This window comes from Sitodiplosis mosellana, unplaced genomic scaffold, assembly GCF_009176505.1.
Source record: "Sitodiplosis mosellana isolate CC-2019 unplaced genomic scaffold, AAFC_SMos_1.0 Smas_scaffold_44, whole genome shotgun sequence".
Lineage (NCBI taxonomy): Eukaryota > Metazoa > Arthropoda > Insecta > Diptera > Cecidomyiidae > Sitodiplosis > Sitodiplosis mosellana.
In genome coordinates this window covers 377,222-396,871 of record NW_022595286.1, presented here as the reverse complement: position 1 = coordinate 396,871, position 19,650 = coordinate 377,222, and the positions used below count along the sequence as shown (strand labels likewise).

Below are 19,650 nucleotides of genomic sequence, written 5' to 3'. Positions count from 1 at the left end.
TTGAACACTGAAAAGAAACCCATTGCAGTATTGAATACACTTCAGATTTATGTAACCCAAGTATATACTTGACACACGTCAAATCCAACCGAAAACACTCGCATTATTTTGCTCTTTATTTCTCTCGTCCAATCGAATCAATCAATTCCATTTTTGTTCTGTATCGATTCAACAATATTCAGTGAATATTATTCACGATCACTTTTCTCGTTCGATTTCTTTCTTTCTCTTTCCTTTTTTTCCTTTTCTTCTTTCTGCGTGTCTTTCCTTTCCTTCTCTTTCCTTCACACTCTCCTAATTTCTCTATCTGTTTCTTTCTCTTTTTCTCACTCTTTCTCTCTCGCTATTTTGTGCCTAAATCGGCCTCTTTCTGCCTCTTTCGGTCTCTTTATCTCTCTTTTCATCACACCCAATCTTAACTCACCCACTTTTTTGCTTCTTCATTCTCTTTCTATGTCCCTTTCTCCTACTTTCCCCCATCTCTTATTCTTTCTTACATTCCTGCTCGTTTCATCCCTTGTTCTCTTTTAACATGTTTCAATTTAGCACCGAATGTAAACAAAAACCATATTAAGACATTAGCAGAGGTTCTTTGAAGGGATTGATTTCAAAACAAATATATAAATGAACTATTAATTAAGTGAAATGGTACCTTGTACCTTGTCTCGTCGATGTTTTCATTCTATTGTAAATCACTGTGACGGTGAGTTAATCAGGCGCGTGACATTCCGAATACGAATCTTTACTCGGTAGGCTACAGGCTATATCTCTGTAGATGATTTCCTGGAATCATGTCCGGGAGTGATATTTAATTCTAGGTCTACTTGTGCTATGTTACGATAATTATTCTTTGATGTGATTAACCCTTTGATGCACAATTTTTTGTTTTTGAATCATTTTGATATATGTTTTGTGCCACGATAAATAGAGAAAAACCTCATACTTAGATTTTTGAAAAATTGCGTATTTGTCGAGAAAATCGGAAAAGAGTCAAAAGTGTCAAATCACTATAAAAGCTTGAAAAAATTAAATTTCATAAAACAAATGATGCAGAAAGTTAAATTGATGTGTTTTGGTCCTAGGAGTCCTAATTTGACAATTGAAAAGAATGAACAAACCCACAAGATAAGAGGAGGAAAAATGTGGAATTCTGCTATAATTTCGCATTTTTTTTACAGCAGTACATGAACAGAAAAAACTTTCCATTCAGCCATCCGATTGTAGCCTGTAAATAGACTAAGAGCCAGTGATAGTAGACTATCACCTCATAAAATTCCTGGATCATAGTACTAATAAAATGATTTAGTCAACATAACAAACAAGAAAGTATTTTAGAGCACAAGAAAAAAATATGTCCTTCTTATTAATCTGCGCTCCTGGTAAATACCAAAAAACATGACAATAAAAAATTAAAATTCCCGTATGATATTTTTACAACAAGTTTATTGAGGTAAAAAGAGCACAAATTCAAAATATCCGCATTTAATTTTTTGTCTATACATGTGAATTTGAGCTTTCTGTTAAGCTGGTCCGAGCCTCGAATTTGCTTGGTTTTGACAGCTGTATATTGTACATTGGTACGATGAGTGCGTTCAATACAGCTGTCAAAACCAAGCAAATTTGAGGCTCGGACTAGCTAAACAGAATGGCTCAAATTCACATGTATAGACAAAAAATTAAATGCGGATATTTTGAATTTGTGCTCTTTTTACCTCAATAAACTTGTTGTAAAAATATAATACGGGAATTTTCATTTTTTATTGTCATGTTTTTTGGTAAATATCCAGGAGCGCGGATTAATAAGAAGGACATATTTTTTTCTTGTGCTCTAAAATACTTTCTTGTTTGTTGTGTTGACTAAATCATTTTATTAGTACTATGATCCAGGAATTTTATGGGGTGATAGTCTACTATCACTGGCTCTTAGTCTAAAAGTATCAAATGAAAGCTAGTTCATTTCCCTACATTTGTTTCCAAACAAGAATGTAAAAATATTCAGTGGTTTCATAGCTATAGCGTCTGGCGTATCTGGTTACTTTAGGAACCGAAATGTGATAAAGGGTTAAAATGAATATTTATAGCTTTTTACACTTTGTTCAACTGAAAGGAATAGCGAAAATAAAAGTTTGAGACTTGAATACATTACCTAATACATGATATTTCTACATCCTTTTGGAATTAAATGATTGGTGTGGGAGCCAATGACGACTACCCAATGAAATAATGAAGAAATGCAAGTAAAGAAAGTGAGAAGTCGTTTAAATATCAAACGAAAAATTAAATATAAAGTTAATTCTTCTTCGAGTCTCAAATCACATTTTCTGTACCAATCACTCAAAGGCAAAAAACATACAGTTTTTTCAATACTTTGACATTCATTATTATTTACCTATCAAATCGTTAATATCGAATAATAAACAGCAGAAGGAATAATAACGTTTCAAACAAAGGATAATATAGAACCTCTGAGCAAACCAATCTTGAATGAAACCAATAATGCAGCTGCTGAACAGAGAATAGTATCGTTTATGCGAACATAGAAATCCCGATCAGAATTGACGCATGTTTTACAATCACGTGTTGCCCAATATTCATAGATGTTGTGCTATTCGAGCCGTTTCTCCGTTCATACTACGTCACACAATTTCATTGAATGAAGAAATTTCCAGATTTAAAAAAAACTGTTCCTGTTTCCTCTTGCCGTTTTTATAAAGTTTCCAAGCGGAAATTGTTTTGGTTGCAAAATGTTGCGAAAACATAAAACAAAAAAGTTTGTGCTTGAATGGATGAAATTGAGCCAACTTTTACCCAAGCCTTCTGGTTGGGTAAAAGAAGAAGAAGAAGAAGAAAAAAAAGAAGGAAAAAAGAGACGACAGAAAGTGGTTATCGTTTTCTCTGTATAGATTATTACTTGGACGGAGATGAGCATTTCTGTACTTGATTCCCCTTATAAATTGAGAACGTTCATAAGTTATTCATTCGCCAAAATGGATAACAATAAAATAAGAACACGAAAAAGAGGAAGACGTAAAAACCACATAAAACTCAAAATATCACTAATTGTTGGATGGGTATTGTGTCGCTTGCGAATGGCGGCCATTCGACTCTTTCCTTTGTCTGAGCTCGTCTTTTGTTTTCGATTTGAACGAAGAAAAAAAAACCGCAGCAGCAGCGACCTAATGGGAAAATGTCCGTTGCTTAAGTCTTAAATTGGTCTACTTCTTTCAAATGACTACGAAAAAATGAAACTCTCAGCTTATTCAAAAAAAGAACCAAAGTCTATACAAAACATTTTGTATATAATATCTTGCCTACTTGGAGGCGTTTTTCTCATATTTTCAAAACCTATAATTATTTTTCGAGTGTCGAAATGAACTTTTTTTTTGGTCGCTGAAAATAAAATCGGTTGCAATTCGGTTTCGTTCATGCAGAATTCCAATTTTTTTCACAATTTTGTTCTTTCCTTATTTTATTGCTTTGTTCTGCGTTGAAATTGCAACAGACATTTTTCGTATTGTGTGAGTCGTTATGTTCTTATAATTATCATTTATTATTCAGTATTTCGTATGTCGTTCATATGAAAGATTCACTGGAATCAACCGTGAAATGTGACATTCCGAGAAAAATCGTCAATTGTGACGAAAACTCTCGATTAAATGAAATTTTCGGAAGAGAATTTAAAGGTACAATGGAATTTTTTTTTTTGAAAATGAACTTTTTCAAGGCGAAATGAAAGAGTTTTTGGATGAAAGAACGACAAACAATTTTCGGTTAAAAAGAAGAACTTTTCCTGAATGGATCGCGTTTATTCTCCTGAATGGGCCCCGTTTTGTGTGCCAAATACAGAAATGAACAAAAGATTGTGTATGATTTGTGCTTGAAATACTTTGTAAGAATGTAATAAATTCGGTGGGCAATTCCTTGACGATATGGCTCGGTTCAAGGCTCGGTTAAATGCGGAAAAAATCATTATCTATTCATGACATATTGTTCGTTTCAATTGAATTGAGCATTATACTTCTTTTGACATTTTCAATTAAAACCCGTGCCTCTTTATTACTGATTTCGATTTTATTTACGCTCATCATTCTGACGTACACGTCGGCCTATGTGGATGAAATCATAATGTTTATGAAATAAATCCATCCATATAAAACGCAAATATTTCGTTCTCGGGAGGAAAACACGACTACTATCAATGGGCAACTGACTCTTTTAACTTTTAAGTTTGCTTTGTTTGTGTTACAATGCGATGGATTTTGTTGGACAGCAACGAGTGAGATGGAACTTTTCTCTTTCTAGCGTAGAAAGGAAGATGGTGAGAGATGGAGTGCAAGAGGAGAGCGAGTGACAAAGAGTCGTCAAAAGAAGTGTGTAAGAGAGAGAAAGAGAGAGAGAGACGCAGAGACGGCAGAAGAGGGACTGAGAGAGAGTTAAAGAATGAGAAGAAAAAGGAGAAAGAGAAGCAAACCAAACAGCGCAAGAGGCAAGATAGCAAGAGGTAGAGAGCGAAAGGGAGAGCCGAAAGCGAGAGCGAGAAAGAATCAAACAGTACGGGTAAGAATTCATGTTTTCAATCCGCTTTTGTTCATTGTATGCGCACTTGAAATGTACATATTTTGATAGGGCCACCGTCGTCAAACAGCGCACTGCTCAAACAATGATTATTTTTACGAAAGTTTTGAGTATTAAATACGGATAAATATCCATAATGTGTTAAATCTGTGCAAATTTGCAAGTTTTCACAAACAAAGGTCTAAAGTCGTTTCTCTCTCTCTCTCTCTCTCTCTCTCTTTGAATGCGTCTAATTTCTGGCCACGATAACATTATCTCATCGTATGTTCACTTTGGTTCTTATTCAAACAAAAGTCAATTGTCAAAAAGTTTGCGCACGATGAATTGCTTCTGGTTCGTTGAAATCCACACCAAACGAATATGAATTTTCAATTTTTTTTTATGAACAGCAATTTCCGTCAATGTTTTTTGTTTACATTCGTGAAGACGTTTGACATTTAGCTAGCTATTGCAAATACACTCAGCAAATAGAACGGCGAATTGTAATTACAGTGTGTCGTTTATCAAAATAAACACAATCACAATGCCAAATATTATGTCATGTTTGGACAAAGACCGACACAGCAGCAACAACAACAAAAAGCCGCATGTTTAAATGAACATCGGTCGATTAGCTCGCAACTCTTGTGCTATGCCCCACTACCAGGCAAATCATTTACCGCTGCTTGCACTCACCGTGCTCAACATACAGCGACTCTGCTTCTACAGAGAGCAAGGCACAGACGAAAAAAACAGCAAGACAGAGAAAAAACGCGGCAAAAGAAGCAGAAAAGAAAGGGAGAGTGAAACAACAACATCGCCTTTGATAAATCAAATACACACTGGACCGCACGCTCGATGCTTTGGTCACGGATTTTTCAATTTATTGAATCAGATTTTGTTACGACTTCGATCAGAGAAGATCAAATCTTAACAGGTAAAGTCGAACAATTATTTTATTCGTTTTTATTTTTCAAACTCTAACTTTTTTTACGATGAATTTCAATATTTTTGTTCGGATCACTCATGTTGTATCGACACAGTGTCATTTGAATTGTTTGCATACTACGCGACGACACTCAATCGGTTTTACTTCTATTTTCGTTTGTGACTGAGATGAATAGGTTTTTTTTAGTTGAATTTAGCTGTGTGATAATTTGAAATTATTGATGTTGACCAGCTTATAAGTTGATAGTTGATTTCAATAAGAAAAGAGTAAATTTTATTGATACATTTTAATAAGAAAAGAGAAACATCGCCAAATATGACCGTTGAATCGAAGCCATGGTTTTTATGCAATATCGCACGCCTTACAAAGAGAAATGTCAAGTGAAAAACCTTGGCACTTTAGTCGGCAATCGAAATGCAGCTGTCACGAACGTTTCGTCTTCACAATTCTCTTCAAAAAATCACTTTTTCGCTGGGTATTCAAAATGATGTCAATGTTTCCACCTTTTTTTGCAATCATTCGCTTAAATAGCCTTCTCTTACAAACAGTCGCTGTGTGTTTACATGAAAAAAAAACCAACTCCAAAATCAAAATAATTCATTAACATAATTTACAGGATTTCTTGGAAACACCAAATCGCCAACACACTTTTGTGGTAAAAAAACAACCAAAACTAGACAAAACAAAAGTCAAAAGTATTTTTTTATTCTGATTTGTATATTCCCTTTTCATTCGTGACCAAATATAACTCGTTTAGAACGAAAAGTGAGTTTGATAGAAAGTAAAAGTGTTGTCTGGCTAAAACTAGTTTTGCGATTCAATCGAATGGCACACATCTTAGATTGTTTGCTATATCAATCATTGTTATTATTCTATTCGAATCGCTATGATAGCAACCGCTTATCTGAAACCAAATACTAGTTCTACATCGTTCTCAATTGCATGAATGATTTATACTCATTTTTAATTATTTCACACGGAATGAGATAGCTCACATCAGACGCTCCATATTTACGAGTAGCACAATAGCGTTTTCACGTTCAATGGAGTCAATGTCAGTCATCAGAGAAAACAAAAAAAAAATCAGTTGGACAGACGCGTTTGATAGAATGAAATTGTGTGTTGTGTGCATCAAGATTTAAAATGCAAAACATAATTGATTCTTCCTTCAACTGGAATCACGCCATATTTTTGACCAACTTTGCCAATGTGATGGTTTGATATCGACTTTTTTTTTCGCCCAGTATCTCCCAATCAAAATGTCAATTAAATCAGTTCTGAGAATTTAAATTCATTTTGATGAATGATGATGCTAATTAAACGCCCGTGCTTTTTTTATATTTGATAATCGAATGAACTTTTCTACGTATTTTTCTCGTTTTGGAACACATTTGAAAATTTTTTGCTTAGTTTTTTTCAGATCTATTCTTTCCACGCGCTGATTTGTGTCTATTTTTTGGAATATTTTTCATTTATTTATTTCTTTCATTTTTTTTGGTTCCTTCATGATTTTTTCAATTTATTCCGTCTTTTTTTCATCAATGATTGGCAATCAACTTTTTCCTCCATTTTTTCTCCATTTTTTCCCCTATTTGTTCCGAATTATTTTCTAATTGTTGTGTGTATTTTATTTTTGCCAGATCAACATTAAGCAAATTTCACCTTGACCAAACAAAATACCCAATAAAAATACAATGTTTTGCCGTGCATTCGTGACGATCGCACTGATTTGTGCTATTCCATCGGCATATTCGTATTCGGCCGGCGCCCCAAGTGCAGCGTGCGAGGATATGGTACCACAGGTAGGTTTCATTGCCGTTTACACGGAATTTTTTCATAATGCACTCTCATTATGACGATCTGGGGTGCTCATTATGACGATCTGGGTTGCTCATTATGACGACGCTTTTTTCCCTATCCACAGCATCACGTCGACCCACAAAGATCGACGCCACCATACAAAATGCTCTTGTCATCGAAAGGCGATACGGTGCATGTGAAGATCCAAGGCAACAGTGCGGGCGACACGATTAAGGGTTTCATGATTCAAGCTCGCAAAGATGGCAAGCCAATTGGCAAATTTGAAGTTCCAACCGAATTCAGAAAGCATGCTCAACCGTTGACCTGCTCAGGACCAGCTGTAAGTTAACAATGTATTTTATTCGAAAGAAAAAAAATCATTTTTTCATTTTCAATTTTTTTTCTGCATTGATTAATTACGTTCAAGTGACTGTTACTGTGTTGACTTACTTCCTAGGCAATTGTTCTGCTAATTGATATCGTTGTAAAATTATCCAAATTTTCTACATTTTAGTTTAATTCAATTGTTTCAATTAGAATAATTGGCCTGTGCAATTGGTCATTAAATCGAATCACTAGCCTCGAATTTTGCGATTGAATGATGAGATTTGCGATCTTTATCGAAGGAAAAACTTCTAAAAAAAAGAAAAATTCAAGCAATGGCTGAAAAAAAAACTTCGGAATTGACACGTTCTAATTACGAACCGAATAAATCGTTGTATTCTGACAAGCGTCCATTTATCATCTGAGCAACGAACAAAGAATCAAGACTCAAATCAAACGGACCGATCAAAGAATCAACATCAGTCGCTAGTTTACCCGACCGCTTAATGTACGCGAATGATGTACGAAGAAAAAACCAAAAACTTATCTCTCGTGCACCTCTGGGTCTGTTAAGTCCATATTAAATTTTACACTTCATTTCATTGAAAATCGCAATTTGCGATGGGTTGAGAACCTTGAAAATGATTTCTCGATTCGCCACATAAAATTGTTTTGCGTTGGGTTTTTCTGCGAAACAGAACAAAACAAAAAAATACGTTCTCCATCTGTCAGTGCTCAATACTGGTTTTTTTAAAATATATTTTATGGGACTGACACATCTGACTGTGTGCACGACCATTTGTTTGACTATTTAATTTGCAATTCATCATGTCTTGTGGCATTTCCAGTGACTCTTGCCTCTCTCTCTATTTTTATTGTCTTTTTTCGTTATTTATTTCTTTTTCGCTATCGATTCGGTGTCGTGCATTTTTTGGTCACCTCATTCGATTCAATTCTATAAATAATGAAAAATGCACACTCATCATAAATAATCGCAAACAAAATTAAAGCCAAATTTGCATAATTTGTACATTAAAACACCGGTTTTACACACATCTTCATGAGTGTATGTCAGTAAAATATGTTTTCAGCTACTTTGTACACATATTGTTGACTAGTTGTTTACTCTTTGCTAGCAGTGCTAGCCTAGTGCTTCATTAACGAGATCAATATCGATTTAATTGTAATTCCATGAATGAATGAATGGAAAAAAACAAACTCAACTGTGTTAAGAACAAATGTGCACGGAAGTGGAATATACGAAGTGTTGAAGGTGTTTAATGAGTGCAAATAAAAAATTTTCCGTCTTTGAAGACAGGAAAAATCATTCCATATCGTGACTTGACCAATTTTGCTCCATTTTTTTTCTGTTTGAAAACTTAACTTTGTTCGTTCTTTTCCTCATTCCTTTTATAATAAGAATAAGAGCCTTATTCTTCTCGTTCTTTCTCATTTATTCATTTTTGTTCTTATTCTTCTGTAGTACGGAATCCTAGGGGCAATTCACTAAAAAATTGTATTACATTTTCAGCAGCGTTGTATTACTTTTGAGTGGTTTGCCCTTGACAGAATCCGTACTTTGTATAACCAACCCGACGAGAAATTTGCGGAATATCGCATTGCGACTATTCTACGTATAGTCGCAATACGAAAAAGTCCGTCGAACGCAGCCAACTTCACGTTGGTTGTACGAAGTTTCAAGTCGAAATGTCACACTCGATCCAGTTACAACTTCACATTTATCGCAGCGCGAATAGTCGCAGGGTATTCAGCGATAACATTTTGCGGCAACTTTTTTTGTGGATACCTATTCGCATTGCGAGTATCCGCACTCAAAAACGGATATGCGACGGATAGTCGACGTACACCTATTTTACCGCAAATTTCTCGTCGGGCAATCAGTTTTTCTAATTACATCTTTGCAAACTGAGTTTGTTTGCAAAGAAAAAAAAATGGTTTTACCCGGAAATTCCGTTTATCACTCAACTTTAACTTACTTTTCTTGTCTTTTTCTAAATAAATAGCTCCAATTCCATACTCAAGTGGAGTAAATGGATTCATTGAATTAAAAATGAATTTCATTGAATTCTCGCATTCTGATCCGAATAATTAATTTGATTTTTCCTTTCTTCTACTTTCAGGATGCACTGACACACAAGAAGATCTTCGCCAATGGGCCAAATAAAATTGAAGCTGACTGGACACCACCACCAGGTTTCAAAGGAGATGTTAAATTCGTAGCAACGGTCGCACTAAACGGCGGAATTTTCTGGGTTCAAGCTATTAATGAACCAATGTCCATCGCTTAAAATAAGATCTCTTTTTTATGATGTTCAATGTTGTATGCTAAGTTAGCACTGCTAACTATGTCCCATTTTAAATTTACATTGATCATTTAGTTAATAAATTAAATGTTGTTTTGGTATCAGACCATTTAGTTGTTGAAATACTGATAAAATCCGATGCACAGACAAAGTACACAAAGTACACCAATTCAAATACAATCTACTTGAAATTTGACACGGAAATAAATACCATTTTAATGACACTCGAACGATTTTTGAACTCGTTCTAGAAGGTTTAATTTGTAAAGGTTCATTAAGAAGACTTTTCTGATCTAATAGGAAAAAGGAAAAGGAGAATATTCCAACAATATGGTCATAGAATTTTGGCAACAACATTTTGGGACTATGGCAATAGAATACCATACCCGGTCAGAAGTGTGTGTATTCATAACAGTCGAGAAGTTTGCAACAATAAAGCGCGCGGCTAGCATGGAAGCTTCCATCAACGAAGTATAATGCAAAGTCCATGTGATGTGTCTGAAAGTGCGCATCATTTGTATTTATGGCATTTTGACAAATCCACTGAATATTTGCGGGTCATGTACCTTTTGATATGCATGAATGCATCCACAAACTCTCGAGTACTCTTTTTTTCTTTTCTAGGTTCTGGACAAAGCAAGGCAAGCAAGCAAAGAAAGCAAAGTGTCATCAAGCAACGCCGAACTTAATTGGAAATGTGATACATCCAATTCTAATTCAATGCTCAGGTTAGAGCATAATCCTTTCGTGCACGCAATTCGATATATTGTGTTTATTTGCTATGAAAATAGAACGAATCTAATTACGACACTGGCTGAAGACACTGTCACCATCATCATCGCACACACATGCTCAGTGTGACCCTTTCTCGTTATCATCCTTTTTTCTCTTGTCAAAACCACTCATTTTTCAATCTGAAATAATTCAGACGCTGCAACGAGAGAGAGAAAAAAGAGTCATCTTGTCAGTTAAAAAAATGCTCAATTTTTTTTTTCGCCAAACAGAATCGATTTGATGTGAGAAGAATAGACTTTTCCCTTGAATAAGTTTGTACGTGAGAGAATAAGTCTAGATGGTAAAGAATAGAATTGACTGTGTTTCAAAACCAGACTTGATTTACATTTTACGGTAGAATTATCACGTTAATTCGGATTTTTTTTCTCGGTTGAATTGAAGCGAACGACCGAAAGAAACCGTATCGCACAATTTTATGTCGGACAATAAATGAAATTATGCCATTTTCAAATGAAAACAGTAAATAATAATTAATCTTTCTGTGATTGAAAAAAATTGCCATTGATGTCTGCGTATTATTTGGTTGAATTTACATCGACTCCAGCAAATGAAGGCTGCGTCCTCATTCAATCCTTTTTATCAATTGGCAAGTATTTTCTCCGCACCCCCTGACGTCTCTCTATCTCTCGCTCTGCTTTTCATTTGCATCGATCACGTGGAATTTTTGCGCGTGCCTCGATTGCGTAAATATAATATTTGAACGTATGCCATTCACTTCAATTGTTTTTGCATACCCATATTGCATCAATTGTAATATTTATTTATTCAACGTTATTATAGCGGGAAATCTACAATGACGACAACACAGCATCCATTTTGTTTGTTGAATCGATGTCCTATCCACTTGATAGGCAAACATTCTTGAGTCTAGGTGGCAAGCGAACGATTTCACATGCAGAAGAGACCATCTGATATGAAAATAGAAGTAGCGAGTGAACCAGTTTTGTTACTAAACAAATAAACAATCGTACAGTTCAATGCTTTTTAAACAATGAATCCAATGCGTGACGTCAACCAATTCCATAAGATGTGATGCTTTCCTCGAAATAGAGAATATCGAATATTGTAAGCTGAAACTTAACATGGTTCACTTTTTTTCACTCGCCTTCTTTCTCTTCGTCGCATCATTATAATACAGGACAATTTATGCCCATTTGGATTTTAATTATTTTATTGCGTTTTACGATAGCACGAATTGACGAATGCAAATTTATGGCTTAATTAATCATTTTGATTGTCGCAACAGGTGCATAATACTCATCATGAGTATTATGACTACGTGATTTTGTAATTATTTTTTACAATATTTATTTTCGTTTTTGCATTGCCCGATATTGTAGGTATATTTTTAAATTGTTTTTTTTATTGAATTACATTTCGGGGAATTGTTAAATGATGATGTTGAAATTATTCCATTATTTTTTTCAATATTTTGTCGCACTATTCATCGTGGTCATTGGTCAAAATATTACGAATTTTGTACGGTAAAAAAAACAAAGTTGAATTCAATATCGCGTTGCATACAATGAATCGATGTTTGAACAGTGTCGGAATCATCCAATTGATGCCCGAATTGGATTAAAATATTGCAGATTTTTTTTTTAATTAACGCGAATCGCGTCAAATTTATTTGAAAAACAAACAAAAAAACAATTAAAGAATAATAATTTGTTAGGCTTTTCAATTTTAATCCAATGTCATTTAATTGCAAATGATGTTCAATACAGATTGAATTGAAAATATTCCCAAATGAAAGAACGAAAAAAAAAATCTGTGTGAATGTTATTGATAAATTTAAATAAAACATCATTCTGCACAATAGCAAACGTTTTATACGTCTATTAAATTTATTTTTTCGAACATTACAAATGTTTTTTCCTCCTTTTCTTTTGTTATTTCTTTTGATTTTATTTTAAAACCCAAAATTGAATCGCCTGGATCATTGTAAATCAATTAAAAAAAAAAATAAATAAATAAAAAATAGAATCATGTTTCAAATTACGTTTCACATTGATATCGACATTTGGACAAAAATTTAAAAAAATTATTTAATCTAGTTACACTGCACCGAGTTAGTGTCACCAACAAAATAATGGAATGAATTTTTTTTACCCATATTTAATATGATACAAGTGGAATGCTTCATATTTTTTTTTCAAATTATTTCATCGATGAATCTGTCATCAACTGATCAGGACTCTAAAATTAGGTTTGGTGACCAAAAAAAGACCAAACTTTTGTCTTTTTTTTGGTTGAAGTGAGAATAAAAAAATAATTCTGAATAAACAAATGTTAAACACCAATTGAATAGGTCAGACGGACAATCGAAGCTCAGGTACAGATATTTAAATCATTCACAACTGCAGACCAATAGAAAACGTACTGGCAAATTTTCGAACACTGTTAAATCTGGGCAATTAGTGATTAATTGGCGCCATTAGCTGAAAAATACTTCGTTTCTTTGGAAGTAATATCGAGTAAATCGTTTGGACTATGCGTTGAATGTGCCGCTCATTTCTGTTATTGACAATGGTAAGTGTTTATGTTGCTTGAACGAAATCTTCATTACCACGGCCGTATTCAGCCATACGCTTGGGTGAGCTCAGCTCACCCAAAAATTATTTGAGCTCACCTAAAAATGCTCGACTCCCAAAATTATTTTAGCTATAGTTTTCGCTGTAATTAAGAATCCTCTGAAAAATTTTGCTCGCTCCGCTCGCAACTAATTTTTTTTCATTTCAACATTACACAAATTATATTTTTATTACACTTAACCAACATAACTGAAGCCAAATATGATGATTAAAGTGTTGTATTGTCTTAACCCGTACGTAAAATGAAAATCAGTACAGGTTAAGGCAAGTTACGTACGGGTTAAGGCAATACAAAACCAACAACATGAGTTACGAGTACGGCGATACAAATGACAACAGAGAATGATGATTAAAGTAAAAACATTTTGACCACATCAATGCAAAAGTAATTGGTCAACTATATTGAAAAATGTCCGAATTTCTCTAATTATAGTACGATTTTCTAACTGAATACTGAAAATCTATATTTCTGTAGATACGTAATTTCTAGCGAATCGTTTGAGTTATTTTCCTATTGATAATAACTAATTTACAATGGCTGTGGTGTGTATTGGTTTTTCAAGAAATTTCTGCATCAAATTGACAACATCAACACAGTGTAAACCGTTGTCTTAAATTGATATGTTAGTTCTGACGTGGCATATTATAAAGTTCAAGCAATACAATACCAATAACAATTTCAAATTATTACAGACACTAAATTGAATCTGATGGGATTAAGAATCCTGACGATTCGCTAGAAATTACAAATCACGTGTTTCACCGTGATATAGTGTGAATCTGTGAATGAAGCGTTTTTGGAATAAAAGGAATAAAATTCCAAAGGGTTGGGATCTCTATAAAATCACATTTTATACATTATTTGATTATTTGTGGCTTTTACTCTAGACAGAATCGATTTTTAAAATTAATGACATTTTCATAATCATCAAATTTTGCTGCGCTCACCCAAAAATTCTCTCCGCTCATCCAAGAAATTTGTGCTGGCTACGGCCGTGTTCATTACTTCATTAATTTAATGCATATGCAATGCATAACGGGTGTACAGTGTACACTGCACAGTGCACAACCTTTCTTGGCTTTAATTTTCTATTTGACTCATTGCGAGCGTATGTATCAGAAGCGTAAGAGGTGTGACGATCAAAATGATGAAAATTACTGTTGCCTTACGTACGCATAGACAACACAAATCAATGTGTCCCATTCATCAACTGAAAAAATATGCGATTTGTATTTCTGCCAATTTTTTTTTCATTCATTTTATTTGAAAGAGAAATTGTTGGGCCGATTCCTCGCTGTACTGCAATACGAGGCCAACCCGTGACAGAGCCGAAGCAAGCTTCTGCACTCCATCTGTTTCCAAAAATCAGTTTAACATTTGTTGTCCACCAATGGTGGAACTATCAGATGTTAAGCTGATAAGAACAGATACTACACTTTGATCTTAGCCTTTAGGCCGAGAAGCGATACCGAACCATAGTTTATGCATAGTACTTAACAGTTTTGCTTATACGTTGCAATAGCGAATTATAAGAGCTCACCGAACGAAATAAAACCAACAAAATGTTCAATTCATAATGCGACAACGATGTTGAAAGAAACACTTCGTTTAATGTCGCAATAGAATTGTGAATACTGAATATATTCATATATCCGTATATAGATAACTCTATGGGTGAGATTGAGAGTGGAGTATGTTTTTTCTTCGATTTATATTTTTGAAAAGGCGAGTATGTTTTCTGATGATTCTGTTGGCGTTAAAGTAGAGTATGTTGTAGTACCGTCTAGCCTCCGCGGTCTTCATGGTTTTCGCGCAACTGATAAAAGATAACAACATGGTGTCTTCGGCAAAGTTGTAGTTCTTGAGGTCTTCTATAACATCGCTGAAGACAGTTATCTCTTATCTCTTATCAGTTGCGCGCAAATCGCGCACATAAAAAAGCAAATTTTATATAGAACTTTTTTTTTCTTATCATTTTTCGCGCTTTTCGCGGAACTGATAAGAGATAAGAGATAACTGTCTTCAGCGATGTTATAGAAGACCTCAAGTGCTACAACTTTGTCGAAGACACCAAGTTGTTATCTCTTATCAGTTCCGCGGAAACCGTGAAAAACCGCGAGGACCCGCTAAAAACAAACATACTCGCTTTTAACCATTTTTAAGTCGACAGAAACTTGCTCTTCTCTTTCGTAACAAAGTCAATCAAACATACACTACTCTCAATCTCACCCATAGAACTATCTAAGGCTCGCTTTCATTTAATCGAATTGCTTTCGGTCCCGCGCTGAATATCGATTGAGAACCGGAAAAAATTGATTGAAAAAAAAAATTTGTAAAGCAGTGTGATATGTTTGAGAAATTATTCATCATTCAAGTCGTTGTAATTCGATTAGATGAATTAAAAACCGTGTCTTTTTCATTGAAATATTATCAAATGTATCAAAAATGAAGCTACTCATCAGTTTGGCTTTAATTGCTGTTCGGCATGTCGCTGTTAACCAAGCATAATTGATACCGAATGAGAATCAGTAGTTCAATTCGAGCCAGTCTATTTACTAAAAAAAAAAATCAGATACTAGGAAAAAAGAGTACGAGGATGAAGTCTATGTCATAGACTCTATGATGCCATCGAAAAACATTCTCATCTAGGACACCAGACAAAGAACGGCCAAGCAAGTGTTGATGTGGAACAGCAAGGCGAAATAACAAGTGGGAACGCTCAAGTTTGGTCGAGTATGAGAGAGCATACGAAAATGCAAAAGTCGAAGTCAACGCCAACTATGGTCACGATTCTAAAAAAAAGTGGCTCGTAGCTAAACTGTGAAGCCAAAATTGGCATTTCATATTGCTCGTAATACCTCAACGTCAGCATTAAAGATAATATTTTGTTGCTATTGATTATTGGGCTCTCTAGTTTCAAAATATAATTTGGAATTTATTACGAACAAAATAAATATAGAGTTTGAAGTTGAACCAAAGAAAAATTTCCTTTAAAAAATATATTTTTTTCAAGCGAAAAATGTTCTATGTAGAATGTACATTTTTCGATTCAACAACTCTTTTTCACTTCTCCTGTCAAATACAGTTGCTTACTATCAACAGCAAAAACAAAAAAGCTATGACAAATTAACCATTATTTTTTCAAATATTTTTACTTCATCATATTTCGTATAAATGCGAGAAATACATCTTGAAGAGCGGAGCAATCGATTAATCAGCAATTAATGAAATTGAAACGCGAGCACGCTTTGCTTTGCTCAATGTTATCTCTGTTATTTAATAGAAAGTACGGTGCCCCGCTTTATGACGTCACTCAAGCTGATAAAGTTGCGATGACTCGTTCTCGAGCATCTATTCCTGCGGTGCATAAAAATATCACGAGATGTGATTTTTCGGTCATTTGAATCGCGATGAAATGAAAAAAGTCCCCCTAACTCAGTCTAAATCTTAATGAATGTGATGAGAGTGTTCAAGTGATGCCAAAAATTGGTGAGATCATCATTCGTTCTGCGTAATTCCACGTGAATTTACACGGCTTGTGTATTTCATTCAAATAAAATAGGGAAATTGGGAATTTTGTTGTTCATTTTCATTTTCATTTGTTTGGCATTGATTGATGGTCAATCGAGCGGTTGCAATTGATACCCAAGAAGGATCAGCACTTCAATTTGATTCAAATTATAACGAAGACGACGTCTACGATGTTATCGAAAAACATTCGCGGCAGAGACGAGCCAGTAAAAAACAGTCTTTTCCTAGTGCAATTCTATCATATGCTTAGAAAGAATAATATTTTTGTCGTTCTGGTATTTATTCTGATGTTTGTCTAAAAGTAAGACAAGTGGTAACGTTAAAGTGCGACACATGCATTTATTTACATTTTTCTATTTGTTTATGCTGCACCAATAAACGCCTCAATTTAGTCTCAAAACTTTCCGAATACGTTCATCTGTATTGAAGCATCGCTTTAGCTACATGCGCAAATTATAGACGACCAATCGACACCGCAAAAGATAAACACAAACATTATGTTGTTGAATTTTCTGGATAATTCTGTAATGTCAAACGTTCTAAATTAATATTCGAATTTCGTTCGTTAAAAGTGCCCAAAATGAAAAACAAAAAATACTTTTTTCAATTGATTTATAAATAGCGAAATATATAAATATTAATTTCACTATAGTGAAAGCAATAATAAACATTCCTAATCTATTTTCACATATATAGTTTTCTTGGAATAAATTATTGAAAAGAATAATCAATGGCAGACAAATGGAAGTTCATTTCACGTCGATTAGATAACATTTAGGAGTTTTTTCCATGACCAAAACTAAAGATCATTGAAGGGATAAATTGTTGAGAAAAATATTTCATTTCATTTCAAGTTGAACGCTGAACGCAGATATTTTTGTAAATAATATTTGTTCACTTAATTAGCAAATGAAACATAAATTTCATCCCATATTACCAACAATCTAGAAAAGAAGCTTTAGATAGTTATACATATAAATATGTATTCACATGCTGCAGATAAACGAATTTATAACTAAAAAGTAAACGGATTGATGAAACATTGTGTAATTATTCTTGTTGCATATGTTTACATTATTTGCTTTGAAAAGAAACCAACTTCAGACCTGTTTACATTTCAATTGTAAGTGTCATATATGTCAATATATTTTGATGCGAAATTTTATTTACATAATAATACCCGCTCAGTACACAACTAAGTAAAAGTAAGTACTCAAGAAATTATTTGATTAAACTACAATCAAAACCGATTTTGTTTGTTAATGAACAAGCAATAGACCATTTGATATTTTAAGTTAATTCTCATTGCTATTCAATTTCGTTGCACATTTATGCTTGATTACAGTAGAAATGCCCTTTTCACAATTTTGAGCAAGTTGGAAAAAGTCGATTTTGCTATTGTGCAATTTCCAAAGTTTTAAAAAGGTCTCTTCTTTTTCATACTTTTAGGTGAACCTTTCAAAAAGAAAATCGACAAATTGGCTCATTGGTTCGAACATGGAGAATGCAACCAGCTCCAAAGCCACCAACTTGGAACAAATCTTGCAGCAAACTGGACTCAACGAAGACTGTTTGGTCAATATCTTCAAATGCTTGAGTGGATGCGATTTGGTGACACTATGCGATTTGGACTATGAAAACGATACATCATTAACGGATCTCATAAATGACCGTGTGATCAGCTCATTGAAAATCTATGATTTTGGACGATTACCAGCCAGTCACGTGTTTCGATATTTCGGTCGGTCACTGCAACGATTTAAGGTAAATCAAATTGATCATTAGAGATATGAGTTCAATAAACCTAATTCTTGTGTGCAATTTGTTCCAAAAAATTTAGCTACGGATTCAAGCATTCAGCGTTTTCTTGGAAAATGTCATCAGATACTGTCAAGCACCAAGCCGTTTACGCGAAGTAATTTTAGTTGTGGACACAGATTGCCCAGGATTCAATTTTGATGACGATCTATGGGATCAAGTGCAGCCAATGTTTCAAAACCTTGTGAAATTAAACATCATTCATGTAACGTGTCGGCGAGCATATTATTTCATGCCAGAATTCTTCGGTGAACTTGATGATAATGACAATCTAAAAACGGTAACACTTGAACATTTCTATAGAAACAAAACATGGATGGAATTTCTTCCAAATCCACAAATGTGTGCAAACATCACCGAATTACGATTGATGAATATCCGATTGAAAGAAGGCATGAATGAATTCCAAGAGATTCTCGATCGACTGCCAAATCTTAGATGAACTAATTGCTATCGATGAACACTTGGGAATATCTGGCCTTGAAAAATTCACCAATTTAACCGAATTTCATTTGAAAACTTCTCAATGTCGAAATTTACACAGTCTCTTCCGATTCGTGCCAATTATCAAAGTTCTAGGCATGTGGCAAATGGACACTTTATTACACGCTCCAGACGAAGTTCGCCGGATTGCAAAATCGATCCGACAAACCGTTGCCAATCGCAGTGACCGATCTCCAGCCACCGATCATGTTCATCTTCTTGTTAACCGGGCTCAATACAATGATTTCAACGTGATCAAAGATAATGATTGCAGTATACGCCTTACTATAAAATGACGTAGCAGTTGAGAGGAAGACATGAACCAATTTAACTACATAGTAGTGCCACATATCATGCATTTGAAATGTACCAAAAAAAAATCGTTCATTTTGATTCGAATTGTATGTTTTATTGGAAATAATCACAAATAAAAATAAAAACAAAATCAATTAGGTGAAAGCTCAATTTTTCTTTTAT

The 19,650-nt window shown here is 34.3% G+C and overlaps 2 protein-coding genes and 1 non-coding gene across 3 annotated transcripts in view; 2 read left to right on the top strand and 1 right to left on the bottom strand.

Moving 5' to 3' along the window:
* The first annotated feature begins 5,334 nt into the window (after nt 1-5,334).
* Nucleotides 5,335-10,181, top strand: LOC129569787 (putative defense protein Hdd11). Its single transcript, XM_055448951.1, has 4 exons — nt 5,335-5,491; nt 7,144-7,305; nt 7,428-7,643; nt 9,769-10,181. The coding sequence occupies exons 2-4, from the start codon at nt 7,198-7,200 to the stop codon at nt 9,934-9,936; spliced, it is 492 nt and encodes a 163-aa protein (XP_055304926.1). The 5' UTR covers nt 5,335-5,491; nt 7,144-7,197; the 3' UTR covers nt 9,937-10,181.
* Nucleotides 10,182-14,614: 4,433 nt separating this feature from the next.
* LOC129569829 (U2 spliceosomal RNA) lies at nt 14,615-14,808 on the bottom strand. The gene has a single exon (XR_008688079.1). It is a non-coding gene; the product is annotated as a U2 spliceosomal RNA (small nuclear RNA).
* Nucleotides 14,809-18,344: 3,536 nt separating this feature from the next.
* Nucleotides 18,345-19,650, top strand: part of LOC129569785 (uncharacterized) — an 11,448-nt gene continuing 10,142 nt past the window's right edge. The window contains exons 1-2 of the mRNA XM_055448949.1: nt 18,345-18,636; nt 18,713-19,626. Coding sequence (XP_055304924.1) covers nt 18,370-18,636; nt 18,713-19,132 — 687 coding nt within the window. The 5' untranslated portion in view covers nt 18,345-18,369 and the 3' untranslated portion in view covers nt 19,133-19,626. The remainder of the gene's footprint in view (nt 18,637-18,712; nt 19,627-19,650) is intronic.